We start from the raw sequence: 21201 nt of genomic DNA, 5'->3' as shown, positions 1-21201 counted from the left end.
TAAGCGGTTGGCCTTACCGAAGCCACCCCCTTGGCCTGGAGCTGCTGCTCTCGGCCACCACTACACCGTGGCTTCATTCTTCATGACCGGCTTCGACCACCATGGCATCCAACCTTCGTTCCCCATTTTCTGTTCGATGCACCTCGTGGCTAGCGGCTCTCACCTCTGCGGTCACTGATGGAGGCCTCCTCTATGGCTAACTGGTGTGTGAGGTACTACACGCTGCCGCTGAGTAAGAACATGGTGCTGAATCACCAGATTCTGATATTGTTCCGTCAGAACATGGTGCTATGCCGTGCAGACTGCAGACCATGCTATTTCTCTTTTTCTCCTCTACTTCTTCTCTCCCTTTATATCTTCTTTGTATGGTCTGGTTACTTTCTTTTGCATTTTCTTTTTATTAGTACAGTCTGGTTTCTTTGTATTTTCTTTGTAGGATCTGGCTTCCTTCTCCGTGTCACAATACCTTTCGTGCACTCACATTTGCTCCTCTAGATTGACCGGATTTGGAGGCAGCGATGTGCCGGTGGAATGGGGAGGCAAGGCAACAGGAGGAAATCTTAATATCCACGCCTCCAACTGCTACTTGTGACAGGAACAAAAAGGTTGCAGGAACATTATAAGTGATCTTGTTTAATTCTGCAAATGAGATTCAATCTGTTCTTTTTAGAATGCGAATTTTCTTTCCTGTATGGCCAGATGTTGCTTATGTAAAATAATGAAAGCCAAATTGTCAAAATGGTTTCTTTTTTATAAGAAAATTGTCAGAATGTTTGGTGTAAAGCTGTAAATATAGTGCCACTTGCAGTATTTTATACTAGGAAAGGTAGATTTTTTAAAGAAAAAGATTTAGGGTGTATGGCTATTTTTTTTTCCTTACAACTCTAGCCCTGTTTTGTGTAAAAAAAACAGTTATTTTTATTGCACCTGGTATTGCTTAGAACAATAAATTTGAATCTTTTTCATTCTTGCAGAGAGCAAAGGAAAATGAAGTACGAACCAATATTTCGCGACTGAAACAAACTAATGCGAACGTACATGTGAGCATGATCCCTACCAGGTTGTTTGCCAATCAAAACAGCGGGAGAGGATATTAGTGTGCAAAATGCGCGAGTGCAGTACAGGCGCGGCGTTCATTCTCGGTGAACCAAACGGAGGCCAACGAGAGCCTGAGCTATTTTGCCTGTGCTATCGCGCCGGTCATACGCGCATCACACGTGGAGGCTTCGTGGCGCCGTCATTCGTGGGCCTAACCGGTCATATGCGCATCACACGTGGAGGCTTCATGGCGCCGTTCTTGCCTCGCTAAAATTTCCCTCTTTCGTCGCTCAACATCACTCTTGCCGTCCCCTGCTCTTTGCGGACCTGCAGTGACGGACGAGGGTAGATGTATGCTGCTATTGTTTGTTTCGATTTCTGAAATACATTTTTTCTATGCATGTGCTTCGCAAATACTAAATTCCCAGGTACCAACTTAGATTTTATTTGGATCCAAATGCTAATAGGTGAAAGTGCTAAACTTTAGCACTAGCTTCTCCAAACGGTGGCGGATGAGCAAAACTTTAGCCAACACTCAACTTTAATATGTGCATGAGTGTTAATATGTGCTAAAGTTTAACACTTTAGATCCTCCAAATAGACCCTTAGTCCACATATTTTTCTTTATTCAGACCTACATCCTATTTATACGAGGTTGTTTGGATCCAGGTTAATATCTAAAAAATACTAAACTTTAGCACTAGCGTCTCTTAACAAGAATCCCAATGGGATGAGCTAACCTTTAGTCAAGATCCAAAAAATTTGAAATTTAGCACCTAATTTAGGCAATTCAAACAGGTCCAATTCTACAACCCTGCATGCGCCAACATTATTCGTTGCCTTTATAGTTTGTACTGTTGTACTGCAGCCATAAAGGCGCCAATAATTTATTATACTATGCTAACACTGATAAATAATAGCATAGTCCTTACACGTCTTCCCTACGGGCGCGGCATTAGCGCGCCAACCATCCCTAGTACTTCATAGCATAGGATCAGCAAGCAATACTTCGTGCAGGCCACATGCTCGAACAAGACCCTCAATCTTCAATCCTGTGCCAAGCTTTCGCCGCAGATTTCTGCTCATTTGCCGCAGCAGCCGTTCCCTTTTCGGGTCTGTCTGCTCGTACTGTGCGAAAGGAGTGGCGCCATAGGTAAAACATTTCTGCATTATGCCCTGTTTAGTTCTCAAAAAATTTTGCACAGTACTCGTCACATCGAATTTTCGGACATATGCATAGAGCATTAAATGCAGTTGAGAAAAATAACTAATTATACAGTCTAACTGATTAGCACGAGCTGAATCTTTTAAGTCTAATTAATTTATAATTGGATATTATTTATCAAGTAACAACGAAATATGCTACAGTACCAAAATCCAAACTTTTTAACCAACTAAACACACCCTTAGATGCTGCCGTGCTGTGTGCTGCTGGAGCTCAGATCTGCATCTGTTCGTGCTCGCAACCATTTTTTCTGCACGTTTGGCAGCGTTTAGTTCTCAATTCTGTTTGCACAATAGCTGTCAAATCAAGTATTCAAATACATGCATAAAGCATTAAATGCAGTTGGAAAAAATAACTAATTATATAATTTAACTGATTCATACGAGATGAATCTAATGATATTAATTAATTCATGATTGGATATTAATTGTTAAGTAACAACGAAACATACAGTACCCAAATCCAATTTTTTTCACCAACTAAACACCCCGTTGTTTGAGCACTGCAGAGGAATTGGCACGGGTAAGTCATTATTTACGAGGAACAGGTGCATCGTCGGCTTCCTCTCCAAGCTATCCTGAGCGACACGGTCGATTTCGATGCGCTCACCCCACACCGCAGCGAGTAAAAATGACAGCTCCGGACAAGCACGTGACGCTGGCAACCGACAGCCCAGCACAGGGATAGGCAATCACATGTACAAGGATTCTTGCTGCAAATAGTGCTTGCTTAGAAATGATCCAAAACTAAACCAGTGAAAGAGCACAATGCAACCTGGAGCAAAGAAGATCTGCAAGCTTGTACTGAAAACGCACGCAAGCTTCTGCGGCGATGGGTCATCATTTACGCATATGCGTGGTGTGGCCGCAGGCTGACCGGATCAACTTTCAGAGATTCTCTGAAGCCAAAGCAAGGGACTACTGGGCAGAAAAAGAACGATTTGCACTGGAGCAGAAAAAATGATGCGCGCTGGCCGTCAGACTTCACCGCCATCAGGGAAGGCAGAACTGCAAGGCCATGATGATACTGGTCTTGGCCCACTGCATAATCAGGGGGTTCAGGATAACCATTCACCCGGTTCGCTGCGCTGCTCCTCCAGCCAGTCAACAGTATTTTTCTCTCACACCACTTCAGTAGCAGTCTCCAGCCATCAGCCAACCAATAGTGTTTTTCTCTCACACCACTCCAGTAGCAACCTCCAGCACCAGCACAGCGAACAGAGTGATTGGGATCGTGGAGAGGTTCTGTGCCTCTGTGGCCTGCTGGAGCTTTGGGTGGAGCATCGGATGCCCGTAACTATATTATTAAAGAACCTTCAACCACTCAATCTTGCTAAGATCTAGCTGCCTCGGTGCCTCTGAACCAGGTCTGTAAATGGAGCTCCATCCCAGACCAGGGGCAGGGCTGCGTGAGAGAACAATTTCTGCTCTCCACTTCGTGAATCATTTGAATCTCATTTACCCCCGGTTTTGTGACCAGTACGTAGTGTAGTTGTTCCCTGCTTTCTACGCTGCAGGTTGTAGTGGCAGAAAGCCAGAAAAGGGTTCAAGACGAGCTCATGAATTTCTTCTGTCGAATACAATCTCCTCTTACTGATGATCCGACAAGAAAAATATTTCATATAAGATTGTGATTTTATTTTGAAACATAAGATTGTGAATTGGTTTGAACATAAAATCGTGTTTTGTGCTTCAGAATGAAGAAAAAGTTGGGAGTCAAACAAGCCGAACAATTCAAGATAATTGGGCTCGCACTTGTTTGAAAGGAGCCCAATATGACACACCTTGAAGCCCAAAATTCGGTCTGCAACGTTCATGACCGCAATTTTCAGCCCAAGCAGATGTAGCCCATACCGTCGAAAGACCGGCACCTGGTGGCTCCTCATCCTTGGTGTCCGGTTGATAGTGACACCGGCGCAGCCCCAATCGATGGTTGGTTGCGGCCCCAATCGACTGTTCGCCTACACCCGTTTATATTACACCGTTTATACTGCGTGTAAACGCTACATGACAAATAGTCGTGTAGGTCGATTAGCGGTGGAAAGCTGTGTAAAACCGTTTCGACTGTTTAAAAAGCCGTTTAAATAGTCGTGTATTCCGACTATTTGCTAAACGATGAATGACTGACCGTTTCCCGTTTAATATTTAGGCTAACATTAGACGTTTTGTACTAGATTCTTGCTTGAATAGTAATATGTGAGAACGGCGCTACTGGCGACTAGTGAATCTTGCTGCGGGAGCTCATCCTTCTTCTTCTTCCTTCTGCTTTCTATTTATTCTTTTATCTAAAAATAGAGGAAAAATTTAGAGAGTATTCAGGGATCTTATGTTGATAGAAGAGCTTGATTCTTCTTAGGGCCCATTTATTTGAGCTCTGACTCCAGCTCCACACCTCGCTTCCGCACCTCCAGCTCCACACCTCGCTTCCGCACCGGAGAAGCCGGAGTCGCGCCAATCGGTGATTTCAGTAGAGCCGCTCCAGGAGATTTATAGGAGGAACCAAGCTATTTTTGTACTGCTTTGGTGAAGCTCAAACAAACGGGGCCTTAGCCTCCCGTATAGATCCGCCCCAGCTTCTAAAGGAGATTTTTGAAATTTCTCTCGAGTAGTAGTTGTGCTTGTGTTGCCACCCTCAGACTGTCAGACAATTAATGTTTTTGTCGTTGAGCATGTGACTACGCGGACATGGACGCTCTTGAATTGTCATGGACAATCACTGCTGGAATGGTGTGAGAGAAAAACACTATTACTTGGCTGAAGCTAAAGCTAGAATGATGTGAGAAAAAATACTGTAGCGCTGGAGCACCAGCCGAACAGCCGGACACGGTCATTCAGGGCATCCACAGTAACCGGGGTCACCTCACTGAAACAGAACAACGATGCTTCGACCTACCTTTCAATGTTTTATTTAAATCTGTCACACCGAACGTTTGATGCTAATTAGTACGTGATTAGTCTTACGATGCTACCGAAAACATATGTTAATTATAAATTAATTAGACTTAGTAGATTCATCTCGTGAATAAGCTCTAAGCTTATGCAGTTAGTTTAATGATTAGCTTATATTTAGTCTTTGTAATTGACATCGAAATATCATAAGCTCTAAGCTTATGCAGTTAGTTTAATGATTAGCTTATATTTAGTCTTTGTAATTGACATCGAAATATCATAGTATTCAGCTTCGATGTTGGAAAGTATCATGAGCCCTACCTTTCAATATCGTTTGGTTCATTTTACACTCCAAATTATACTATTTAGTTCAAATTACGTCCTAATATAATTTATTCTTCATGCATAGGTGGATATTTAAGTTAAAATTTTACAAGACATAGTACACATCATAATACACCTTAGAAAAATAATTTTTTATCATTGGTGTGATAGGTTAGGATATTTAATAATAAATTAATTATTGAAGTACAAAATTATATGAAAAATAATAATAAAAAATTATAACAACTTTTTTTAATATGTATTGTGATGTCCACTATTGCCTTGTAAAATTTGAAATTAAAATTCAACTTGTGTATAGAAAAACAAAAAAACACAAATTGTAGATATGGGTAAAATGGACTAAATTGCATACTTTTAAGTGGTAAATTGAACTAAATTATAGTTTATGGGTCATTCAGGCTTTGACTATACTTGATGGTAGTTAATAGGATTTTTTTTCCAAGGAATAAATACTGTGGCTGGACGCGTCTCTTGCAGCTACTTTGGACACGCCACCAACCAACCACGTGAAACACGTGAGGCATTTTTTTTCTAAAAAAAAAGGCAGTGGTACTGTGGTAGCTGCGGACACGCCACCAACCAACCACGTGAAACACGTGAGGCATTTTTTTCTAAAAAAAAGGCAGTGGTACTGTGGTAGCTGCGTGCATAGTTTCAGTTTCAGAGTTTTACTTATACCTCCTAAATAACGGAAAGAAAGTTAATCACTACTTAAATATAGCTATATTTAGCTTTATTCTGAATCAAATATTTTAAATCTAGCTACAAAAATAATTTATTTCAAATCAAAAAATATATTATGATAACTGTTTTTCATGATGAATTCATCAGAATTATTTTTATATTAAAAAAATATTTATATTTTTTTTGTTATTTATAGTATAAAATTAAAATGCTTTGATTTAGAACAAATCTAAATATAGCCACATTGTAGGGTGATGGGTGTAGAAAAAGAAGCGAAGCTGGATTATTTGACAGTCGAATGGGCACTCCATCTATACGTACTCCCTCCATCCAAAAAAGTCACTTTAAGATTCAAAATGTCCCAAAAAAAATACAAGCCATCTTACCTTAGAAAGTGCATGTCCATGTAAAAATCAATTTGTGTTAAACATAGGTAATAAATAGGGGCAAACACGATCATTTTATCTTCTCGTTGATTTGTCCTAAAATTTCTAAGATGATTTGTTTTTTTCGTTTGGATGGAGGGAGTACATCTAAGTAGCTAGTTTAATCTATGTCGGCGGTAGACGTGCTCACTCCGTTTCAAATTATAATTTGTTTGATTTTTTTAACTCCAAGTTTGACCACTCGTCTTATTAAAAAAATTTGGGCTAATATAGTCAAATTTAAATCATTCTTGAAGAACTTTTATTAATAAATTATTAATAAAGCAAACTGTAATAAAAGAAGTGTTATTTTGCACAATTTTTTTTTGTAAAAGGCGAGACGTCAAATTTGGAGTCAAAAAAATCGAACGAATTACAACTTGGTGGAGGGAGTAATTGGCTAACAGTACATTGCTAATTCTTGCCTGGTCGGAACCAACATCTGGAACGATATGCTGTCAATTGTTGGCAACCATTAGATGGGAATGGATAGGACTTCATGTGAATCATCCGAAGCCAATGCTGTCTGATCGTCATGAGTGTCTGCCGTGTAATTTAAAAAAAGCAACCATTCCGTTGCACGGAGGAAATGGCATCTCATGGCCAGCCAATCATTGCAGAAACACAGCGCAGTTCCGCTCCTGCAGGAAAGTTATTGTGGGCTTCACAAATCCGAACTTGACACGGAGCTTTGCAGGTGTCCCTCGGCTGCTACTTGATGAGTAGCCAGCGTAACTCTTCGAGGATAGTTGTTGAAAATACTACGGTTGCTCCGGTTTCAGGCAAGAGCGACTTGTGGTGGGGTGTGTGTGTGATGCTTCAAATTACACCCTCGAACTATCACGGAAGTCCGATTTTCAACCTTTAACTATAAAACCGGATACATAAGCCATCTAACTGTTAAAACCAGGCAAAATTGACTCTTGGGGTGGTTTCCAAGATGGTTTTGTATTTTTAATAAAAAAATAAATAAAAATTCTAATTAGCTTTAAAAAAATCAAAACAACTCATTTTGAATCAGAAAAAAATATGAAACTAGTACCAATTTTTTTCTTAAAATGTAACCTATTTATTATTTAAAAACAATAAACAAAATTACAAGCAACTAAGTATTATGAAAATAAAAAAGGGATCTGAATAACTGAAAAGTATCGTACTAATATATAGGTTACATTTTTAGAAAACATTTCATACCCATTTTGTACTTCTTTTATTTAATATGAATTACTTATATTTTTTAGTTTAAATTTAAATATTTTTAAATTTCACAAAATAGAAAATCACCTTCAAAATCATCTAAAGGGTCAAATTTGTCCGGTTTCAACAGTTGGATGATTTTTGTTATCCGATTTTGTAGTTAAAAGTTGAAAATCAGACTTTTGTGATAGTTCAAAGGTGCAAAGTGAACTTTCCCCCCTTTTTCTGATAAAATTCTCTACTTGGTGAAACTGGACTACTAGAGCACCAATCTATACGTTTGGGACTGCGGGTAATGTTTGATTTCGTCGTCGTCGTCGTAGTAGTAGTAGAAAGTAAAGCCACGATTGTTGCCGCCGTTAACGATTGCCACTTTTGTTCGTCCGCCACGCTGGATTGACAGTTAGCGGTGCTGTAACACACTGACGCACACATTTCCGTTGTCACCCTCGCGCGCTATCCGGTAGGAACAATAGTCTACTGCTACTTGCTTGTTTGAAACCGGGTCCCGGGAGCTCAATTTTATTCGGTACAATCCATTTTTTTTCCTACTAACCACTTGTAGAAAACACAATACAGCTTCTTTTCGGGAAGAAAATAGAACTGAAATTCAGATTGATACACCAATTGGTCCTGCATTCTTGGACCTCTTACCTTGTGATGTGAGCAATGAAGTCCTCAAGGTCATTTTGGGATGACCCGCCCGCAACCGCGGACGCACGGACGGCCTCACCGAGCGCCACTGCACGCTGCCGCACCGCGAACCCTTCCTCAGAGACCATCATCCTCTCGATCACCTGCTGTATGGTCGCCGCCGGAATCACCTCGGCGTGCTTCTCCCATGGCCTCACCAGGAAGCCGGTCTTGAGGTACTTGCACACGAGCTCCGCGTCCCAGGGCTGGTCGGAGTGCATGGGCCACGCCAGGATGGGCTTCCCGTGGCTGATGCTCTCCATCGTCGAGTTCCACCCGCAGTGGCTCACAAACGCCGCCGTGACAGGGTGAGCCAGGATATCCAGCTGCGGCGCCCACCCGGTGATCACCAACCCTCTGCCATCGATCTGCTTGGTGAACTCGGCGAGCAGCCTGGCGTGCCGGCTCTCGCCATCGTCCGCGAACACGTTGGCACGGTCGGCGTCGCGGAGGACCCAGATGAAGCGCTGGTTGCTGCCGCGCAGCGCCGCCGCGAGCTCTTCGATTTGTTCGCCGCGCAGCGAGGACATGGAGCCAAACGACACGTAGAGCACGGATGCCGGCGGCTGTTCGTTGAGCCATCGGAGGCACCCGTGCCGGCTTCTGCTGCTCTGCTCGGGCGCGCCCGCGTCCAGCAGCGGGTTTAACGGCCCGATGGCGAACAACTTCTTGCCGCCGGCCGCCATTTGCTGGGCTAGAAAATCGATGAAATCGCCCTCGAGCGCGCGGCACGAGTTGGCGAGCAAGCCGGCGCCGACAACCATGGATTGCTCCGTCCTCGTCCGTTTGTGGAGGTACTCCATGAACTCCTCCGTCAGGTAGGGGTCGATGGGGAGGTACTCGAGCCCGCGCTCGCGCAGAAGCCTGCCCCCTTCTTCCACCTGCCCGACGATGGCCGAGACGGCGGAGCAGTGCAGCGCGTACCCCTCTCCGTTGGGCAACCGCGCAGCCTCTTCGGCGACGAAGCCGTTGACGAGGTCGTACAGGACCACGACGCGACGGTGGGAGGCGGAGGCCTCTTGGAGGAGCGCCGCGACCGGGGCGGGCGCGCTGGCGGTGAAGGCCTCCCACAGGGGTATGAGGTGCGACGGGAAGGGCGAGCCCGCGGCGGGATCCGGCGGCGGCGAGACGTACTCGGAGATGGCGAGCTCGTGGAACTGGACGCGGCGGAGCGCGTCGTCGCCCCAGCCGTGCACGCGCGCGCGGGCCTGGCGGACGTGCTCCGCCGGCGCCGCGTAGTGCACGGGCAGCCCCCGCGCCGCGAGCTGCAACGACAGGTGCAGGAGCTGGTTCAGGTGGCCCTGCGCCGGGAACGGCACCGACACGACGGCGACGGATTCCATGGAGGCGGGCCGGGATTTCTCTAGCTAGATAGATGGATTGGCTGTGGCTTGCGCTGAATGGTTCGCGCTTGACGTGGAAGAAGAGTTTGCTCGTTTTCTTCTCATCATGGCAGAAAGTGGTCACTCGCCAGCGTCTCCCGTGCCATGAGCGAGGCTAATGATTTAGCCTTACGCTGGCTGTAGGAAACTTTACCGTTCATCTCTCAATCTATTTGTATAATGATTTAGTTTTTCATCATAAATACATCACCCACTTATCTATCTTACAAAATATCTTTCTTGTGTCGAAACTGTCTATAAACTAACAACCCACTTTCTCTCTCTTCTTCTCTCTTCTCCACCTCAGTATTTAGTCTTCTTTTAGCCCACCATAATACTTATTCAAGGCGAAATGAATTGTCTGGCTGCCTACTAGCCCGCCCAGCTGCAGCTGTCGTGGAAGTTACTGCACTCGGTGGAAGTGGAACACGCATGCTAAGCTCAGTCTTTTTTTTATTAATACTAGTTCATATGAAAGTATGGATTGGACCGACTAGGTTGGGCCTGTACGTTACACAACTCTAGGACCATGGTTCTAGCGTTCTGAACCAACATTTTCATGCAGCGGAACACCGCAATCTCCTGCTGTGCCCGAGCGAAATCATACTTCGCTATGCTGCTTCAAATGAATCCCTGATGGTACTCTCGTGTGATCCTTCAGCACGACAGCACCCAACAACCACCCAAGACAAATCGATGCTCACCTCAATAAGTGCTCAGCGCTCGTAACAGTTCGTTCGTACTTCATAGCACAGGAGCAACAAGCAATAGTTGGTGAAGCATGGTCCGAATTGAAGGCTCTATGCAGGAGCAACAAGCAACAGTTCGCTCTATGCAGGAGCAACAAGCAATAGTTCGTACTTCATAGCACAGGAGCAACAAGCAACAGTTCGCTCGTGCAGGACACATGCTCGAAAGCTCTATCTGTTGGATCACCAAGATCACGCGGCGCACAGATCGAACGGGGTTTCCTCTTTTCTTTACATAGTACATTAAGATCTAGGTCTAGAACAGAGAGAAGAGAGAGATGCTCGCCTCGCCGGTAGAGCTTGAACATCTGCATGCCCTCCAACACATCTGCATTGGGCGAGCGGGAAGGTGGACTGGAGCCCAACATGGTCGTGCCAGTTGAAGTTCCAAATGGGCTTCAGAAGAAACACTAGTCAATCCAATCCGGGCCTTATAGAATTGACCCCAAACTCATTTGCAATGTAACCCAGTGTGGCCGTCGTCTCATTTGCGATGTAGCCCAGTGTTGCCGTCGTCGCATCCCCCGTACCCATTACTCCATTAGCACCACCCCCGGCCGACACGGCAGCGCCCCGACAGCAGGCAGAGCCAGGCAGGAGCCCAGGAGGCTGACCGCGCAGAGAGCAGTAGGGCACAAGACGAGAGACCAGCCAAGCGAAGCGCTCTGCTGCCTCTGCAGATCGACGTAGAACAGAGCTAACGAGTCCACATCCAGCGGGGCCCGGGGGGGACTGGGGAGCAGCCCTGTCGGGCACCAACCAGCCAAGCCCTGCGCGCGCCCCCGTTTCATATTCGCCCGTCGCCCGTCGCCCCGTGCCAGGGCGGCGACGTCGCCGACGACGCTAGCCCTAGCTTCGCCCGGCATAAACAAAGAGAGCCCGGTCGGTCGCCCCGGCCGCATGTGCCGTTGCGACGTTCCGATCTGTTCTCTACATGGGGGTGGGGAGGAGTTGAACTGATCTGTGGCGTAGCGAGCCTGGCCGGTCAGCTAATAAGCGTGTACCATAACGTGCGACGCACTGATGCCTCGTGCGAAACCGCGTCCAGCTCCAGCCTCCAGCAAGCAGGTCGTCGTTGCAAGAATGCAACGGTACTGCCGGCCATGGTACTGTCAGTCTGACCGGTTCGTAGGTCCTGATTTCAAAACCAATGTTGCGATTCGTCAAAGTTCCAAACTGAAATCGCAGGTGAATAATCAGTTACACTTCGTGAAGGTGCAAAAAACTTTGTTTCGAAAAAGAAAAGTTTAAATCAGTTTAAAAATTTGAAGGAAGCTGAGCTGCTTGGCCAGATGGATGCGCTCTTCCATCGACATGAATCATGATGCCATGGGAGCCTGGCATCTCTCTCTCTTTCTCCCGCCCACGTCGTTGCACGCAGTCTATCACATGACGACTGACAAATCCCACAATGCGCAGTGCGCGATGCACATGACGCTCGTCGCCAGAAACGAAGCGGGGGAGGAGGAGCACCCTCTTTGAGGTCGTTCTGAGACCGGCGCGGCGTGGTAGGGAAGGGCAAGCAGAAAAGGCGAGGAGGAATCAGGCAGGAATCCTCACCGACTCATCACCGAACGCACGCAGGGCACGCCGCGCACCAGAGAGGTCGGAGCTGGAGGGCTGGAGCTGTCCGTCGATCGAGCCGCCGGCCACCGACTCATCACCGAACGCACGCAGGGCACGCCGCGCACCAGAGAGGTCGGAGCTGGAGGGCTGGAGCTGTCCGTCGATCGAGCCGCCGGCCCTGCGCAGGGCGCAGGCCGCAGGCGTCCAGTCCAGCTATGTTCCTCGCAAGCGCACAACCGTCACCAGAGAAGCATGTCTCCGGCAAGGGGCAGAGGTGACACGAGCCGGGGCCCCGACAGCACGTGACCTGCTGCCCGTTCATTCACAGGTGCCCTGCGAAGGCGAGCTCGGAAAGAAAAAAGGTAATTGTTTAACTCGCGATTTTTTTTGAAAAGGTTTCACCCTGCTTTCAAATCATATAAATCACTGCGTTCGTCAGGCTGAAGCTGGAGACTGGAGCGGGAATGGTGTGAGAGAAAAATACTATTGGGCTAGCTGGACCTGGAGCTGGTGGCTGGAGTAGTGTGAGAGGAAAATACTATTAGACTGGAGCTAGCTGGCGAACACAGTGTTTCACTCGTGATAATCGGAGACATGATCCCCACCATTCCTGTGGCCTCGACTTGCTTGACGGCTTGTGATGGCAGCAGCCGAATACTAGAATAGCCCAAAGACGACAGTAACATTCAGGTGACAGGGGCGCAGGGCAACACGAGGGCACCAATGGATTGGATGATACACTGTACTACTCCTTGCAGACTCCGATTTTTTTTCCTTTTTTGAAGGAAGAGTAGCACTGCCATGCGATGAATGGATGTAGAATTCTTTCTTTATCTAGAATATGGATCAGATTCAAATTTGGTATTGTACTTTGGTTCAGCCGTAGCCTGTAGGCAACCTGCACCATTTTAATCAGGAACAGGGGTAGCAATTGGTCAGGATTTTCTTCTTCCGCCGCTGCGAGCCATGGATGGGCGATCAAATTCTTCAGCGGATTCGCCGCCGGCAGCACTAAGCATATTCTGTCTGCGTAGACTTTGAGGAAGAATGCTGCTTCAGGATGCGATCGGTTGTTGGCAAGAACAAGACGCCTGGTTCCATATCTCTTGATAGATGCTAATGAACGAACAGATTGACTCCAGCCTCCAGGATGATTTTTCCTATATGTACAGATTTTGTCCAAACATGCAAGATAAACATAAAAAATCTGAAATTTGAATTCAAATTGTTCGGGCATCAGAAACTCGGGCTCAGGATGTTGAGCAAGGACACTCTGCTGTTGACCAGTGCTCGGAACACCTTCTCGCCGCTGGCGTCGACGCTGGCGATGCAGCGCTCCAAGTTCTCGTGGAGCTCGAGTGCAGCCTTCCGCGCCCGCTCCTCGGGCTTCATGCGGGCCTCGGGCCGGAGGTGCGCGGTGGAGGACTCGTCCTCGTCGCCCCCGCCGTTCTGCTTCTCGGCGGACCGCCGCTTGGCGCGCGACATCCAGCGCACGAGGTCGGCCACCCACCAAATGCGGTGGTGGCTGGTTCTCGGCGCGTCTGACGAGCCGGCGAGCTTCGCCGGGGCGGTGGCCCAGCACGGCGTGGAGGCGACCTCGACGCGGGCGGAGGCCGTGGAGTTGGAGAGCGAGGAGAGGCCGGAGAAGACGGCCGCGGAGCCGGATGCCACGGCGACGGTCGCGTCGGCGACCGCGGCCGCGAGCGCCGCGGTGTCGGCGGGGAGGTCCTCGGGGAGCGGCGCGGGGGCCCTGGCAGCCACGGCGCGCACGGAGGCAGCGAGGCGCGGGAGGTCCTGCCCGGCGCGCCGCTGGGCGCGCGCCGCGGACGCGAGCCTGGCGGGGTCGCCGCGGCGCAGCGCGGCGCGCGTCTCGGTCTGGAGCGACGCGAGCGCGACGAGCGCCTGGCGGAAGCTGTCGTGCGCGTCGGCGAGGCGGAGGAAGTCGTCGAGCAGGCGGTCCGCGAGCGGCGACCGCGCGAGGCGGCGCAGCGGCTCCTGCGCCTGCGGGTGGCGCAGCAGGTCGGAGAGCGAGACGAGGACCCGCCCCACCTGCGAGGCCGCGGCGGACACGGCCGACGCCGTGGGCGCGGGCGGGCAGGGCGGCGACTGGCCGGTGACGAGGCGCAGCGCGGCGACGTCGTCGTCGAGCTGCAGCAGCAGCGGGTGGAAGCGGCAGGGGAGGCTGGCGGAGCGGACGCGGTACGCGGCCAGCTTGTCGCTCGCGGCCGACAGCGCGAGGAAGGCGTCCGCCGCGGGCTTCGGCGCCGGGAACGAGATGGTGCGGCGGTACCCGGCCATCGCGCGCGTCGCGTCCGCGGGCGTGTTCTGTTCCGAATCCGATGCCTTTTCGCCGTGTCCAGTGGCGGAGCGGAGGCGCGGGGGGTTTTATAGGTGGAGGCAGCAGCCGGGGACCTGGGAACGCGCGCGCGAGGAAGGCGTGCGCGTTGCGTTGCGCGATGGCCGGCCGGAGTTGGGCTGCGTTGCGGGGCGCCGACGGGCTGCCGCTGGCCTGCTGCTGCACGAGAGCGCGAGCCGTGTGCCGTGCCGTTCGGCCACCCGTGCGTCGCGGACTCGCGGTCACGGGCTCCTGCTGCTGCTCCGTTACGTTTGGCATCTACAGTACTTGGGTTGCGTCGTTGCGACCGGGCAGCAGGTTGGCTGCTAGCTCCGCTTAGGGCCGGGCATTCGGGTTACCCGAAATTTTCGGGTCGGGTAGTTCGGGTTTTAGGAATTTCGGGTTTCCAAAAATGATACCCGAAATCAGTTGGGAAAAAGAAGAACCCGAAAATTCGGGTACCCGAAAATTCGGGTTCGGGTTCGGGTTTTACCCGAATTACCCGAAATTCTGGAACTCCACATATGCAGTATAAAATCAAATCAAATACACCCAACCATACATCCAGTTCACACGTCTAAACCGACAGTTCAAACGAAATTAACTAACACTTCACACGTCCAAACCGTGACAGTTCACACTTCACATATCACAATTAATAAACATAGTTTTGAAGCACACAAATCAAATCATAGATGAAAAAACAAATCATTTCGGGTTGTTCGGGTATTTCGGGTACCGTGGCCCAATACCCGAACTACCCGTATTAATTTCGGGTACCGTGGGTTGGAACCCGGATTAGGGTTCTGGTTTTTCGGGTTCGGACTTTTCGGGTTCGGGCTCGGGTTTTTCGGATTCGGGTATCGGGTATCGGGTTTTCTGCCCAGGCATAGCTCCGCTCCAGCCTTTCTGGGGACACGCGCGCGGATCCCCCGTAGCAACAGGCGACCGCGGGGAGGAGTGGCGGACAAGGGTCCACGGCGCCACGGCGGGGCCGGCGCGCCCGGCCTGCGCACTCGATTTGCGCCCTACACCACCACACCGGCGCATCATGACGGCGAATTCTGCACAAGTGCAAGATGACGACGGGGGGTAGCAGACGCGACGCCGGACGGTGCTCGCTTGTTCAGAGGGCTTCACGCCAAGGTGCCCGCGGTAGCCGAAGCTTCTCGATGATCTTTTCCCGAACAGTGAGCGATGAGCTATAACAAGCCCATAACCATCGGTTTTTGTGTGGAGTTCAAGGCATCTGCCTGATTTTTTCTGGCAAAAGACCTTGCTAAAAAAAGAGACCTTGCTCTGTTGCCATTTGTTTTTTTTTTCTTAGCACTGAGATTTTGGCGTTGTGGTTGGGACTCATGATTTAGCACGTTGCCATTGGCCGATGCCAGCGGAGGCATGTAGATCAACTATACTAATGCGCATCGGCACGGTTACAACAACCCAGCTAAACTAGACCACCCATTGCTGTCAACAACACTAGTCACTACGCCAACAACTTCATCTTGAGCCAAGTTGCTGGCAACGTATAGCTTGGAGCGCATACTGACAGGCGTATGTCAATTTGTCAACAGTTTCCTGCACGACGGTCAAACAGCTCCATACCCAACGCTTTCAAAAAGCCCTGATATTACTACTTGCACTCAGGGTTTGGCTTAAAGAAATTTTTAGAGGTGACCGTAGGGGTGGTAAAGGGCCCAACATTTTGAACTAGAAAATCTAAGGATCGGGCCCTAAAAGGGCCGGACTCTAAACATATGTATTTTTGAACTAAAAATTTTAAGGGCTTTATTGGGCTGTGAAGAGGCCATTAGGGCCATGGCCCATTACCACCCCTAGGTGACCGGTAAGACTGCTAGTGCTAGACCAAAAATCGTCCGAGAATTTCACATTTTTAGCCAAATTTTTATAATTTAAAATGTCAACAGATTTCATCTAAATGAAAAATAAAATTGCTGGTATGGTATATACTTTTACCGGGAGTGGCATATAGAATACAAAATTCGCCGATTTATCTCGAAATTCTATCCTACCTTTAAACTGGAAGCAGATAGCGGGTACCAAGCTTCGAGGTGGGGCACTTTTATTTATAATGGGTAACCATCAAATGAAGATGTGTTTGTGATTATCCTTGAACCGGTTGGATATACCCTATTCCTGCGTTTCTACCATTTTACATGTTCACCTTTTTTTCGTCCAAGTGCAGAAGGTGTGCATGTGTGCTGCCTACCTTGTAAACGAAAAAAACCAGAATTGTCACCAAACTCACAGCTCCCCCAACATGGCAACATTCGCTGAATATGCTCGGCAAAGTTGCCTCGGGAGCACTACTAATTCAGCAAAATATTCAGCGTGGTGCCGGGCTGCTGGTGGCTGGCTCTCTGTTGTGGGTACGTTGCCTGTTGGATTGGTGGGCGGCGCTGTATATTCTCCTGCCCCCTGGGATGCTCACATCCTGAAGCAAATGGCCACCACACAGAGTCACAGACACCAGCCAGGCAGTCACTGCTCAGTAGTCTGTAGGTTCAGTACTCACCAACCATCCTATAGCCTCCTCGCACTCCAGCGCTGGTTGCCTGGTTGTATGCCATTGCCATTGTACAGCACAATCAAATCCATGGTGCAGCCGTTTTGCGCACTGATCGACGATACACCACATGGTAGTGTGGTGTCAAAAATCCTAAATGTTAGACACGTAAAGCACGAGAAGTCGTTTAATATGTAACACGAGCTAGCTTCAAGGGACGAAAGGGAAGATCACGAGTTCACGACACATGTTTTTATCTCACATTTCTCGACTCTGGCTTCTGAGTTCTGAACGGCTGATCAGCCAGTAGCCCCCAGCTGCATGCATAGTACGTGGTAAAGAACCTGCTTCTTGCATTGAGTTTTTTTTAGAAAAAGGATGTGGCCAGAACTTGTATAGCCCACAAAACAATTCTGAACGTGTTTGCACGCGAACCATGGAAATTCAAATTCCTGTGTAACCGTGTGACAACAAACTAAATAACTAATTAAATCGGTTGATGCATGCGTCTTCTTGTCTTGTGTGAGTATGCCTCACGAGCTTGGAGAGGATAGATGCCGAGACTGCGACGCCTGCATTGACCTTTCTGGCTCGTGAACGGCGGCCGATCACCATTCTGTCAGTTCATCTGTGTTGCTGCTCCTCGTGACCGACACTTGTGGCCCTAAACTTGGTGTTGACCTGATACAATGGATATTTTGTGACTTGAAGGAAACCGTAAATAAACGCACATGGCGTAAAAATCACATTAGCTCAAAAGAAGTACTGAAGAAGTGAAGAGGAAAGATTAAGTTTGCAACATGAGCCTGGAACGTAGTCTTTGTAATCAGTTTAGAAAGCAGATTAGATTAGACACACAAATCACATCGCCGTGCTAGCTACAACAAATGAGGCATCTGCTGGGCCGTGGACGATCACCATCGGTCTGACCCACACGGTATACAAATAAATGATGAGCCTAAATTATTTAGGGTAAAGTCCGTTTTTCAACTCTAAACTATCAGAATCGTCCGATTTTGATCCTTAAACTTCGAAACCGGACATCCTACACCTTGAACTAACGAAACCGCTCGAAAAACAACCCTGGACTCAGCCTAAGGCGGTTTGCTACAGTACAATTTTTGAATTTCTAGAATTTTACACCTCTCTCAATTAAATAATGGAGAAAGTATAGTTAATGTTGTCTAAAAATCATGATATTTTGCTGGGAGGTAGAACAAGAGACAAGTAATCTATTTTGTCTAGACGTGAATCGTGATACATTAGACATAATGGAATTTGAATTATAAAATTTTAAAAATGGGTAGGATTCAAAATTCCTTGAATTTTTTAGGGAACCTAAACCTTTGATAAAAATTAATTAAAAATATGATAATACATAATTTTTTATTTAGTTTAATAAGGTACTTTTTATTGTCCCCAGTTCTATAGAAAATTCACAAATTAAAATGTGAGGAATCAAATTTGATTCAAATTTGAGTGTTATGAAGGAATTCAAAAACTTTCAAAAAAACATGGACCAACAAAAAAATACATTATTAAAATAAATAAAAAACTATGAATTATTATATTTTTAATGCATTTTTAGCAAAGGTTTAGCTGACCTAAAAATTCAAGGAATTTTGAATTCTACCCATTTTTAAAATTTTATAATTCAAATTCCATTATGTATAATGTATCACATCTTGGCAAAGTAGATTCCTTGTCTCTTGTTTTATCTTCCAGCAAAATATCATGATTTTTAGACAATATTAACAATACTTTCTCCATTATTTATTTGAGAGAGGTGTAAATCCTAGAAATTTGAAAATTGTACTGTAGCAAAACCGTCTTAGGCTGTGTCCAGGGTTGTTTTTCAAATGGTTTCGTTAGTTCGAGGTGTAGAATGTCCGGTTTCATAGTTCAAGGACCAAAATCGGACGATCGTGATAGTTCAGGGTTGAAAAACGAACTTTACCCAAATATTTATTTAGGGGTCAGATTGAGTGCAATTTAATTAATTTGGAATGTTAATGGCATTCTTGGCTTGTTGCTTAGTGATGCTTATCCTGGGAAGTAGCTTGACCACACAAGCGATGCATGGCTTGCCATCTATTTGGCCAACAAATGGAGCCTCCACGTTCGCTCTCAAGGCCTAGAAATTCGCATGTTAATCAGAAAAAATAGAAAAATAAAAATTACCCACACTGCCATTACAATAAAAATTAGCCTAAAATACCAGTGTGTCTAATTAAAAATTACCCACCAATACCATTATAAAAAAAATATAAAATACCATTTATGTATCAGTTACAAACATACTATTAATAAAAACCAAAGCTAACAATAATCAATAAAAATAAAAATAAATAAGATTAATTATATGCACAATATTATTAAAGCGCATCAAATCAAATTGTTATTATACATAGATCATATTTGAATTGTTTTAACCAACAATAAGTCATAATTTACGCTAATGAAGAGTGTGATGTATGATAAAAAAAATAGTATAATCTTTTAAAAAAATAAGGATACAACGGCATGCAAATTTTTGAATTTTTAATACTAGCCATGCAAATGCGCGGACCATACGACTAGTTTGGTCTAATTGGTCGGCAGCCGTGTCCCGTGAACAGCAGCTGAGAGCGAGCGGGGGCTGCTCGTGATTTATAGATTACGGTTACTGAAACGAAAAAGAAAATGCAGGGTTAGCCCGACGATTGCGGCCTGTATCTGACATTGATTCAGTTCGGCATATTCAAATGTTTTTGTAACACCCAGACATTAACCTTCCCTGATTAAATTTAATCATAGCTATTAGTTTCAAATTTAAGCGATAAACCTTCAGATGAAATTTTTTTCCTATCAGCTGGACCGAACCAGTCCGACCGGTTTGGACAATCGATCAGACCGGTTGAACCTATTATATTTGTTTTGGGCCCCACAACAATTAAAACTAAGTCTTTCTCTCTCCCTCTCTTCCTCACCAGCACTCCCTCCCTCTCTCACGTTCACTCCCTCCCTCACTCTCTCCCTCAAGTGCCCTCCCTCTCCCTAGAGCCCTAAATCCCAAATCCTCCACCCCAACTTGAGCTCAAGGCCAAGGAGGCTTCAAGATGGTGCGGAGCACCTTCTCCTCCACATGCTCCTCCCCGGGGTGTTCTTGATTTCAAGTTCTTCGCGCGGGGAAAAGCTCGTTCTAGGTATTCCAACTTGTGCCGGCCCGATCTATCTTTCTATGAGGTTTTAAGTGATTCCTTTTGGTCAATCACCTCTATATGCATCTCTCAATTAGGATCTAAAAGGGTTTCGATTTTTGTTGGTTAGTTTTCCCACAATAAGGATTTCGGTTCTTGGTAGAAAAAAGTACTTGTCGGAACTTCTGACATTGGGCCGGAACTTCCTACGCGATTGAATCGGGCAGACTGAGCACCCTTTGTCGGAAGAAATCTGACATTTCCGATAGTTATCGGAACTTTCGACACTCCATCGGAACTTCCTACACAATTATTTTGGGCGGACCAAGCACCCTTTGTCGGAAGAAACCCAAAACTTCCGATGTTTGTCGGAACTTCCGATCAGCACTGAGCAGTAGAGCTTGTAAAATGCATAGAAAATTGCAGAAAAATCAGAAAAATACAAAATTAATTTTGTTAGCTTCGCGTCTTCATGCTCTATATGATAGAGCCATGAAATGTGTTGTTTGACAACTTTTTCTATACAGTTTTATTTATGCTAGATAAAATACTTTTATGGCTTCTTAAGTGCACAATTGGAGTTAGAACCATGCTATAAATTCAAGACCAATGAGGTTAGTTGTGTTTTGGCATATAGTAACAATTGCATTGTATTGACTGTCATATCATGTGCATATGTGTAGCAACCGCAGCGGAGGAGGTGGTCTACGAGTTGGTGGCGGAGCCGCCGGAGCAGGCCAAGCAAGAAGAAAGGAGTGAGAACCCGACCCAAAGCCCAGTTGAGCCTAGCACTGAGCAACAGCCTGAAGGCAAGCCCCAGTGCATGAACCCTAATTTAAATTTATGCAATGTGTTTAAATAAGTAATTGTGCATTAGAGTTCATAGGAGTTGAATGAAACTTTAGATGCATAATCCTAGGGTACCACGAGTCCTATACTAGTATATGTCGTACGATAGACGCGCAAAG

At 46.7% G+C, this 21201-nt stretch overlaps 2 protein-coding genes and 1 long non-coding RNA gene across 3 annotated transcripts; 1 reads left to right on the top strand and 2 right to left on the bottom strand.

The window, feature by feature from the left end:
- Positions 1-218: 218 nt before the first annotated feature.
- LOC120680593 lies at positions 219-1435 on the top strand. Its single transcript, XR_005677734.1, has 2 exons — positions 219-605; positions 975-1435. It is a non-coding gene; the product is annotated as an uncharacterized LOC120680593 (long non-coding RNA).
- Positions 1436-8289: 6854 nt separating this feature from the next.
- LOC120683272 (putative cis-zeatin O-glucosyltransferase) lies at positions 8290-10013 on the bottom strand. The gene has a single exon (XM_039965330.1). The coding sequence runs from the start codon at positions 9836-9838 to the stop codon at positions 8453-8455; it is 1386 nt and encodes a 461-aa protein (XP_039821264.1). The 5' UTR covers positions 9839-10013; the 3' UTR covers positions 8290-8452.
- Positions 10014-13279: 3266 nt separating this feature from the next.
- On the bottom strand, positions 13280-14537 carry LOC120683276. Its single transcript, XM_039965343.1, has one exon. The coding sequence runs from the start codon at positions 14488-14490 to the stop codon at positions 13429-13431; it is 1062 nt and encodes a 353-aa protein (XP_039821277.1). The 5' UTR covers positions 14491-14537; the 3' UTR covers positions 13280-13428.
- Between the last annotated feature and the right edge of the window lie 6664 nt (positions 14538-21201).

The sequence above is a fragment of the Panicum virgatum genome, chromosome 7N, assembly GCF_016808335.1.
Source record: "Panicum virgatum strain AP13 chromosome 7N, P.virgatum_v5, whole genome shotgun sequence".
Taxonomy (NCBI): domain Eukaryota; kingdom Viridiplantae; phylum Streptophyta; class Magnoliopsida; order Poales; family Poaceae; genus Panicum; species Panicum virgatum.
This window is presented reverse-complemented; position numbering and strand designations above follow the sequence as displayed.